This window comes from Cynoglossus semilaevis, chromosome W (genome assembly GCF_000523025.1).
Source record: "Cynoglossus semilaevis isolate Cse_v1.0 chromosome W, Cse_v1.0, whole genome shotgun sequence".
Taxonomy (NCBI): Eukaryota; Metazoa; Chordata; class Actinopteri; order Pleuronectiformes; family Cynoglossidae; genus Cynoglossus; species Cynoglossus semilaevis.
In genome coordinates this window covers 10,049,889-10,061,147 of record NC_024327.1, presented here as the reverse complement: position 1 = coordinate 10,061,147, position 11,259 = coordinate 10,049,889, and the positions used below count along the sequence as shown (strand labels likewise).

Below are 11,259 nucleotides of genomic sequence, written 5' to 3'. Positions count from 1 at the left end.
CTTCATTGTATGACTCATCAACTTTATCCCTCTGTAGTTGTTACAACTCTGTACATAACCCTTCTTATAAATTGGCACCAGAACACTTTTCCTTCACTCATCAGGCATCTTGTCAGTCTCTAAAATTCTGTTAAACAACCCAGTCAGGAAATTTACCGCCACTTCTCCTAAGCACTTCCATACTTCCACTGGTATGTCATCAGGACCAACTGACTTTCCACTCTTCATCCTCTTCAGGGCTTTTCTAACTTCATCCTTTCTAACCTGATCTACCTCCTTCCTACTAGTCTCTGGTTCCTCGTTTCTACTTTCCCTTTCATTTTCCTCATTTAACAACTCCTCAAAGTATTCCTTCCATCTTCTCAGCACACTTTCCTCACTTGTGATTACGTTCCCATCTCTGTCCTTAATCAATCTCACCTGCTGCACATCCTTCACTGCTTGATTTCTCTGTCTCGCCAATCTATACAATTCTTTTTCTCCTTCCTTTGTGTCCAAACTCTCGTACAACTCCTCAATATGCCTTTTGTTTGGCCTTGGCCACTTCCCTCTTCACCTCCCTTGTCCTCTCTTTGTACTCTAGTCTGTTCTCTTCTGTTCTCTCACTGTCCCATCTCTTCCTAGCTAATCTCTTTCTCTGTACACTCTCCTGGACCTCATCATTCCACCACCAGGTCTCTTTGTCCTCCTTTCTCTGCACAGAGGACAATCCGAGCACCTTCCTACCTGTCTCCTTAATCACTGCAGCTGTAGTCTCCCAATCATCTGGGAATTCCTCAACACAGCCCAGAATTGCCCTTCCTTCCTTCCTGAAGTCTTCACAACATTTCTCTTTCCTTAGTTTCCATTATTTGATCTTCTGTTCTGTCTTAACTCTCTACTCACTTTTTTCACCTCCATCATCATCTTGCACACTACCATCCGATGTTGTTTGGCTACACTCTCGCCTGCCACCACTTTACAGTCTCTAATCTCCCTCAGATTACCTCTTCTACATAGAATATAATCTATCTGTGTGGCCCTGCCTCCACTCTTGTAAGTCACCCTATGTTCCTCTTTCTTTTGGAAATATGTGTTTACCACAGCCATTTCCATTCTCTTTGCAAAATCTCCCACTGCCTGTCCTTCCAAGTTTCTCTCCCTAACACCAAACCCTCCCATCACTTCCTCATCTCCTCTGTTCCCTTCCCCTACATGACCATTAAAGTCTGCTCCAATCACCAATATCTCTCCCCTGGTGATGCTCTCTATCACCCAATCCAGCTCATTCCAGAACTTCTCCTTTTCTTCCAACTCACAGCCCACCTGTGGGGCATAACCACTGACAACATTATCACTCCTAGTTCTACTTTCTTACACATCAACCTGTCTGACTCTTGTTTCACCTCCACCACATTTCTTGCATATTCTTCCTTTAGGATCACCCCTACTCCATTTCTCTTACCATCCGAACCATGATAAAACAGTTTGTAGCCTCCTCCAATGTTTCTAGCCTTGCTGCCTTTCCACCTGGTCTCCTGCATGCACAAAATGTCTACTCTTCTTCTCTCCATCATATCAGCTAGTTCTTTACTTTTCCCTGTAATTGTCCCTACATTTAGAGTTCCAAACTTCAGACCAACACTTCTATTCTTCCTCTTTTCTCTTTTCCTCCTAACCAAACGTCATAAGTGTCAGGGCTCTTAATGATGACAGTTGTGTGCTCCTGTGCAGCATGCTGTGCATGCAAAAACACATTCTTCATGATCAAACTGCAGGTCTTCAACAGCATGAACAGATTGTACACCCTCCATTACAGTCACACAGTGACATTGATCCCTATGTGTTATGTACAAGTTTAGGTTTTTGCCCACTCCTTTAAGGTCTGCATTACGATGTATTTGTCCTTTTTCTGGCATATTATGCACGTGGCTGGAAGGATGGGGCCAGAGCTCGTGATAGGCGGGCCTGACCTGGGTCTACGTTTCTTTCTCGTACACGGAGTCATCCTGCTCAATGTTGATGGGATGGCCTCACTTCTTGAGTGGTCTTCCGTATCCTCTGCTTTCTCTCTCACGCTCAAGATGCCTTTTCACTTTTGCAATTTCACTCTTGTCAATAAACCTCCAGTAGCATGTGGGATGGAAAGCAGTGTTCTCAGGAATGCTTTCAAACTCCAAATCCAGGCAGTGTTTCTAGTTTTCAGCTACGTATTGACACTCACCCCTCAACCCAAGCCACTGTTGTAGACTCTTGTTGTACGTATTCCACTGTGCAAGTGTGAAATCCTGAATTTTTTCGTGCTTCACAGAGGCTATGTGCATATAGCACTGTTATATCCTGAAGATTTCGTTATTTTACTCATTTTTGGTGAGTTTTCCTCTTCTTTGGTACTGCTAGATGAAACTACGCAGGCAGCCCTCTTGCTTTTCTGTTTATCAAAAGCTGCTACCCTATTGGTGTAGTCCGGTCACATGTCAACTGTGCCACCTCTCGCGCACCAAAATCTTATTGCGCCCTGAAGACGCTAGTTCTGTATAAAATGCCTCCTTATAAAAAATGGGCAGGAACGTTTTTGCTGTAAGCTTAACATAACACCTTCTTTTTATGAACTAAAGATTGTGTAGTTCGCAGACATCGAAGTGGAATTCAATTTCTGAAAGACTTTTTGTGGGTCACCGCCTAGTTGGCTTTGTTCTGTTCCCTCTCATGGTTTCGGTTTTTGCTGTGGTTGTGGAAAGAACCCCATTAGTCCAAATCTGTGAACTTGATCTGATTAAAGTATTTTGATGTCCAGTTGCAGAGGGGTTTTTTTTGTTTATCTGTTACTTGTATCCCTCTGGCTCAGCATGCAACTGTCATTTTACGGTCTTCTCACATGTCATGGTCCCTGATATACCCCAACCATCCACCACTCTTTTCATTCACTATTTTCAGGAGAGTTTTTCACAGCAGTGCCTACAGCCTTCCAAGTTCCATGTTTTGATCTTAGTCCTGCATGGAGGGAACATCCTTGATACAGGAGGAGGAGACCAGAACAGCAAGCAGGCAGACGTCAACACCATTAGCACAGCTTTTGACACGGTCATGCGCGTTCACTATCCTGCTGCGTTGGGACGCATCGCCATCCGTTTGGTGCCCTGCCCTGCCATCTGTGCTGAGGCCTTTTCCCTGGTGTCCAAGTAAGCGAACATAGTTTGTGAAGGCTGAGGATATTACAATAACAAGTATTTTTTTATTGATGGTTGTATTTGTGTCTACGTTTTTATAGTTTGAGCCCCTACAGCTACGATGAGGGATGTCTGTCCAGCCAGGATCATATCCCACTGGCAGCTCTGCCCCTCCTGGCCACCTCTGCTCCACAGTACCAGGAGGCCGTGGCCACTGTCATGGTCAGAGCCAATCAGGTGTATTCTGATTTCATAAAGTCTTTGAATGGCTTCACCTTCTCTGGTCAGGTCAGTAACTGTCCTTTAGAGATCCATCCATCCATCCATCCATTTTCATCCGCTTATCCATTACCGGGTCGCGGGGGCAGCAGTCGCCACCCAAATCACATTGCACCGTACCAACCCCCCAAACCTTCCTGCGGGTGGTGAGTCCACTGGAAGGTACCAACCGCCCTAACCGGGATTCGAACTTGCCCAGGAGGTGAACCCTGGGGTTCCACACCAATGACAGAGACATTGCCTCTGGGCCAAAGCGCCACTCCTTTAGAGATGTTAAAGTAAATATAGTTATTGTGTTTGTTGTCCATTTCATTGTTGCAAAAAAAAAAAATGATTATGCAAATTCAAAAAACTTAACACATTCAAAATTTCCACTATTGATTCCAAAATTTTATTCGTTAAAAAGAAGGGACAAATGTTTAATTTTTATTCACACAAATTGTTCAAATAGGATATTGAATGGGTTAAACATCTTTCAGCGTCCGTGTGAAAAATCAAAGAAAAAAAGTGAAAATGTATATAAAGGGAAGTATCCCTGCAGAAAACAGCATGCAGTACACTTTATACTTCATTTAAACGATTTCTATACCGGATCGGTCGAGGCCCGGGTTAACAACGACCGCCAACAGTGCCGTTGACCAACAGGGCACTGATGGAAATTGGACTACTGTTGGTCAGAGACAGAGTCAGAGACAGAGAAGAAGAGGAGGGCGTTTGGTTAGGAGAAAAAGAGAAAAGATGAAGAATAGAAGTGTTAGTCTGAAGTTTGGAACTTTGAATGTAGGTACAATGACAGGGAAAAGTAGAGAAATAGCTGATGTGATGGAGAGAAGAAGAGTAGATATTTTGTGTGTGCAGGAGACCAGGTGGAAGGGCAGTAAGGCTAGAAACATTGGAGGAGGCTACAAACTGTTTTATCATGGTTCAGATGGGAAGAGAAATGGAGTAGGGGTGATCCTAAAGGAAGAATATGTAAGAAATGTGGTAGAGGTGAAAAGAGAGTCAGACAGGTTGATGTGTGTGAAGGTAGAAGTAGAAGGAGAGATGATTAATGTTGTTAGTGGTTATGCCCCACAGGTGGGCTGTGAGTTGGAAGAAAAGGAGAAGTTCTGGAAGGAGCTAGATTGGATGGTAGAGAGTATCCCCAGGAGAGAGAGAGTGGTGATTGGAGCAGACCTAAATGGTCATGTAGGGGAAGGGAACAGAGGAGATGAGGAAGTGATAGGCAGGTTTGGTGTTAGGGAGAGAAACGTAGAAGGACAGGCAGTGGTAGATTTTGCAAAGAGAATGGAAATGGCTGTGGTAAACACATATTTCCAAAAGAAAGAGGAACATAGGGTGACTTACAAGAGTGGAGGCAGGTCCACACAGATAGATTATATTCTATGTAGAAGATGTAATCTGAGGGAGATTAGAGACTGTAAGGTGGTGGCAGGTGAGAGTGTAGCCAAACAACATCGGATGGTAGTGTGTAAAATGACGATGGAGGTGACAAAAAGGAAGAGAGTGAAGACAGAGCAGAAGATCAAGTGGTGGAAACTAAGGAAAGAGACATGTTGTGAAGACTTCAGGAAGGAAGTAAGGGCAGTTCTGGGTAGTGTTGAGATATTCCCAGATGATTGGGAGACTACAGCTGCAGTGATGAGGGAGACAGGTAGGAAGGTGCTAGGTATGTCCTCTGGGCAGAGAAAGGAGGACAAAGAGACCTGGTGGTGGAATGAGGAGATCCAGGAGAGTGTGCAGAGAAAGAGATTAGCGAAGAAGAGATGGGACAGTGACAGAACAGAAGAGAACAGACTGGAGTACAAAGAGAGGACAAGGGAGGTGAAGAGGGAAGTGGCCAAGGCCAAACAAAAGGCATATGAGGAGTTGTATGAGAGTTTGGAAACAAAGGAAGGAGAAAAGGAGTTGTATAGATTGGCGAGACAGAGAAATCAAGCTGGGAAGGATGTGCAGCAGGTGAGGTTGATTAAGGACAGAGAGGGGAATGTGATCACAAGTGAGGAAAGTGTGCTGAGAAGATGGAAGGAATACTTTGAGGAGTTGTTAAATGAGGAAAATGAAAGGGAAAGTAGAAACGAGGAGCCAGAGACTAGTAGGAAGAAGGTAGATCAGGTTAGAAAGGATGAAGTTAGAAAAGCCCTGAAGAGGATGAAGAGTGGAAAGTCAGTTGGTCCTGATGACATACCAGTGGAAGTATGGAAGTGTTTAGGAGAAGTGGCAGTAAATTTCCTGACTGGTTTGTTTAACAGAATTTTAGAGACTGGCAAGATGCCTGATGAGTGGAGAAAAAGTGTTCTGGTGCCAATTCATAAGAAGGGTGATGCACAGAGTTGTAACAACTACAGAGGGATAAAGTTGATGAGCCATACAATGAAGATTTAGGAAAGAGTAGTTGAAGCTAGGTTGAGGCAGGAAGTGGAGATTTGTGAACAACAGTATGGTTTCATGCCTAGGAAGAGTACCACAGATGCAATATTTGCCTTGAGGATGTTGATGGAGAAGTACAGGGAAGGTCAGAAGGAGCTGCATTGTGTATTTGTAGATCTAGAAAAGGCATATGACAAAGTGCCAAGGGAGGAATTGTGGTTTTGTATGAGGAAGTCAGGAGTGGCAGAGAAGTATGTTAGTTTGGTGCAGGACATGTATGAGAATAGTACAACAGTAGTGAGGTGCGCTGTTGGGAGGACAGAAGACTTCAAAGTGGAGGTGGGACTACATCAAGGATCGGCCCTGAGCCCCTTCTTGTTTGCTGTGGTGATGGACAGATTGACAGATGAGGTCAGACAGGAGTCCCCATGGACTATGATGTTTGCAGATGACATTGTGATCTGTAGTGAGAGTAGGCAGCAGCTAGAAGAGAACCTAGAGAGGTGGAGGTTTGCACTAGAAAGAAGAGGAATGAAGGTCAGTCGCAGCAAGACAGAGTACATGTGTGTAAACGAAAGGCAGAACAGTGAAATAGTGAGGCTACAAGGAGCAGAGGTGGTGAAGGTGCAGGAGTTTAGGTACTTAGGATCAACTGTTCAGAGCAGCGGAGACTGTGGAAGAGAGGTGAAGAATAGAGTACAGGCAGGATGGAACAGCTGGAGAAAAGTGTCAGGAGTGATCTGTGACAGAAGAGTGTCAGCTAAGGTGAAGGGAAAGGTTTACAGGACAGTGGTGAGACCAGCCATGATGTATGGTTTAGAGACAGTAGCAATAGGCAGAAGACAGGAGGAGGAGCTGGAGGTGGCAGAGTTAAAGATGCTAAGATTCTCTTTAGGAGTGACAAGAATGGACAGGGTCAGGAATGAGGTCATTAGAGGGACAACACAGACAGGAAGGTTTGGAGAAAAAGCTAGAGAAGCCAGATTGAGATGGTTTGGACATGTGCAGAGGAGGGACAGTGGATACATTGGTAGAAGAATGTTAGAGATGGAGCTACCAGGTAGGAGAAAGAGAGGAAGACCAAAGAGGAGATATATGGATGCAGTGAGGGAGGACATGCAGATAGTTGGAGTCAGAGTAGAAGATACAGAGAACAGGGAGAGATGGAAATCAATGATTTGCTGTGGCAACCCCTGAAAAAAAAGGGACAAAGCCGAAAGAAAAAGAAGATGAGGCTGGGCATACCAACATTTAATTAGGGCATTAACAAATTAATTAAACACCATAAATAGTGTTATCAAGCATTAAAAGGATTTTTTTAAATGAGAAGTGTGATGACATCCTCCCAAACCATGACTAGTAGTTTGTCTGTCTGTGTAATAATAGCCAGTAGGTAATGGACTTTTAAAATTAAAATGTTAATAAAGCAACTGTGAATGATAAAATTATTTGGCTGTATTAATTATTTATACGTAAATGCAATTTAACAACATTAACTTGCCTTTCTCTCCTCTCAAGTAATCCCCAACTACAGTGGTATGAAAAAGTTTGGGCACCCCTGATCATTTTCAAGATTTTCCTTTATGGATCATTGGTTGTTCGGAACAGCAATTTCAATTAAATATATCATATAGCACACAAACACAGTGATATTTAAGAAGTGAAATGAAGGTTATAGGATTTACCGAAAGTGTGCAATAATTACTTAAACAAAAGTAGGCATGTGCATAAATTTGGGCACCCTTGTTGTTTTATTGATTTGAATACCTTTAGCACTAATTATTGGAACACAAAATTTGTTTGGTAAGCTCATTGACCCTTGACCTACATACAGAGGTGAAGCCAATCATGAGAAAGGGTATTTAAGGTGGCCAGTTGCAAGTTGTTCTCCCTTTTGCATCTTCTCTGAAGACTGCCCACTGTTCACTTTGGTGATGGGTTAAATGCAGAGGTTAAATTTCGTTGTGCATGGTGTGCTGTGCTGTGCTGTGTCACAATGACAAATAAAGACAAGTATTTAAGTATCACTGTGTTTGTGTGCTATATGATATATTTAATTGAAATTGCTGTTCCAAACAACCAATGATACATAAAGGAAAATCTTGAAAATGATCAGGGGTGCCCAAACCTTTTCATACCACTGTATATGGTGATAAAACGTAGTCAACAAATGTTGCGTCCTAACTCTTTAGGTTTGTCTTATTGGAGATTGTGTGGGAGGAATCCTGGGATTTGATGCTCTCTGCAGCAGCACCAAGATGGTTAATGAAAGTCAGAACAGCAGCCGCAGGGGCAGCATGGTCAGTGTACAGCTATGACTGAATATTCTGTGTCTTCTGTGAATACTGTTACACATGATTTCAGTTATTGTTTACATTTCTTTCACACTTCCTCCTGCAGGATCAGGACCTTGTTTCCCCTGGAATCATTGTTAACAGTGGGCATGGCTCATCTTCTCCCACCCTGGAGGACAGCCACCAACTCAGTCGCAGCAACATCGACATCGACATCCCCCGGGCAGGCGCCACTGACGACACCAAGAGACAAATGCCACGCAAGAAAAGTGATTTCTCCACTTATGAACAGGAAACCCTAAAACAACACCTGGCCTTTTTTACCAGGTACATTCACAAAGAGTTTGTACCAGGAAGCTTAAAAAAAGAACTTAGTCCTTGGTTTCATGTCCTGTCAGAATGTGATTTATTTTTAGCTTTATAGGAGGGAGTGACTTTGTGATGTTCTTCCAGCTTACACTCCCGTGTCTTGCGGAATGATGCAGCTTCTCGCAGGTCCAGTAGCAACACCATGCTGGATGGAGGCTCCCTGGGGAAGTTTGACTTTGAGGTGTCCGACTTTTTCCTCTTCGGTTCACTGCTGGGGTTGGTACTTGCACTGAGGAAGACTGTCATTCCTATGCTGGATGGTGAGTTACTTTATAGAGAGGCTTGTAATATGTGCATCTATACTTTAAAATATTTTAGTTCATTTTTTTCTGCACCTAATTCATTCCAACCAGCACTAATGAGGCTTCAATTAATTGTTGAATGATGAGCTTGGGGGCAGAGATTAATTTTTCAGATGCTGTCCTAGATTTTTCCTAAATTTGTCTTGCTAAATCCTAAGGAAACTTTTTTTTTTGCAAACATTCTGTATTACCAGACAAACCAGACCATCGTTTGTTAATAAATCTGGGATGTTGATCAGACAGTTTATATAGCACATGGTTGATTAAGATAATGCATCGAAAACAACATTGTGATTTTTGGATGTTTGTTACTTGTCATGTTTTCAGCTAAATGTTATTCCCAAGGACCACCTTTAGTACTAGGCAGCAAATTCAAAAATAACATACTAATGGCTTTATATCAGGGGTGTCAAACTCAAATGCACAGTGGGCCAAAATTTAAAATCTGAACAAAGTCACGGGCCAACATAAACAATTGAACATTTTAATATGAACTCAAACAAGTTTTGCTTTAACAATGAATATGGAACAAGCAACGCATATTACCAATATATAACTTAATAGTACAGACATGCAAAATTTAATAAAAAAATAACCATGGCATTTATTTAACCCTTGTGTGGTGTTCGATATAATTATTTAATTTTTCAAACTGAGACTCACTGGCTTTGGCTCATTTTGTGTGAAGAACATATATCAGAATACATATTTAATGACCACACACCATACACCCCCCCCTACACATTTCTATTACATATAAGATGTTCGGGTCCACTGGACCCGGGGCTAATAGAAGTGTGGAAATTGATGTTCTGTGTACCACACACACACGCGCACATGCACCCACACACGCACGCACACACACACACACACCTACACACCTACACACACACACACACACAGCAGGCCTAGACAGGAGGAGGACAGAGTGTAGGTACACAGAACATACCTATAACATATAAATGTGACCTAACAAAGGTAAAGGGCAAATATTAACCATATATATTGTTTATACTGCTTGTAATTGGGATAAGGTAAACATCTGTTCAGTATTTTAACATAAAAGTGTTGATTGTGAGGCATCAAAAGCCACAAAATGCAACGGGTCCATCAGACCCACAAACACTGGCTGAGTAACAACAATATGAACATTACACAAGGGTTAATAAATAAAATATAAATAAAAATCGTATGCCTCTTTTCTATTTGCAGCCTTCTAATTTAAATATCAAAAAAAACTTTTTCCACAGGCTAATAATTTTAAAAATAAATTAACAATAATAAATCAATCAACCATTCAGAGCCATGCCTTGGAATAGCAATAAAAGTGCTTAAAGGAAACTTTAATTTTTAATTTTTGCTCAGTTTGGTACACACTGATCTAATCTGATGTGCCCAAGCCAGACACCTGGCACCTCTTCTTGGATGCTAGTTTATCAATGTCGGGGCTCAGGCTCTGAGCTGAGGAAATCCTCAGAATTGAGCACAGGTGTTCATCCGTCATGTGTCTCCTGTGAGATGTTTTGGTCATCTTCATTGAGGAAAAAAGTTGCTCACATAGATAAGTGCTGCCGAACATGCAGAGCATCTGAGCAACTTGGATGTGGAGCTGAGGCATCGTGTCAGGGATGAACTGTGGAAACTGTGCGGCGCCCACAGCATCATATTTTGACTTCAGCGTGTCATTACACTGGAGTTCAATCAGCTCCATTTGGAGGTTAGTTGGTGTGTTTTCCACATCAACTGCAAAGGGATTACTGAGCAGTTGGAACCTACATTTCTGGACATAAAAGTCGGCAAATCGCCGCCTAAACTCAGCACCGAGTACACCAAGTTTTTCAGAAAACTGCGCGCATGGGAACGCGGTGGGAGAGATCTGCGTTTTTATGGTTTGGCAGCAGGTAAAATGGCCAAAGTCTCCTTGCATCATCTGATTCTCCCAAAGGCACAGTTTAGTTTTGAAACCCCTCACTGCAGCGTACATGTCCGTGATGATGCGCCCCCGCCCCTGAAGCTGCAGGTTCAGCGCATCGAGGTGGCTCAAGATGTCACACAGAAAGGCCAATTTACACAGAAACTTTTGCTCCCGGAGCTCTGCTGTGTTCTTCCCCTTGCTTTCCAAAAACTGAAATATTTCCTCACGCAGCTCGAAACATCTGTTCAGTACTTTTCCTCGGCTTAACCATCTCACCTCTGTGTGATACGGTACGTCTGCGTGTTCTGAACCACACTCCTCCAGAAAAGACTTAAACTGACGGTGATTTAGACCTTTGGCTCTTAGTTCACTACTTGTGTTACTGTGGTCATAACATGGTCCATCTTTAAGGCTTTGCCACACAGTGCTTCTTGGTGTATGATGCAGTGATAAACAGTTGGCTCACCTTCACAGTTCTCTTCCCGCATCTTCTCCAGAACCCTGCCAATAGATCCACTCTTTTTACCGCACATCGCTGGCGCACCATCTGTCGTTAATCCCACGAGTTTATCCCACGGCAG

General features: G+C 42.9%; 1 protein-coding gene across 1 annotated transcript in view; it reads left to right on the top strand.

Moving 5' to 3' along the window:
* LOC103397161 (membrane-associated phosphatidylinositol transfer protein 2-like) overlaps window positions 1-11,259 on the top strand; it is an 86,341-nt gene that overhangs the window by 52,090 nt on the left and 22,992 nt on the right. The window contains 5 exon segments of the mRNA XM_025052828.1: window positions 2,917-3,161; window positions 3,251-3,437; window positions 7,991-8,105; window positions 8,194-8,419; window positions 8,546-8,721. Coding sequence (XP_024908596.1) covers window positions 2,917-3,161; window positions 3,251-3,437; window positions 7,991-8,105; window positions 8,194-8,419; window positions 8,546-8,721 — 949 coding nt within the window.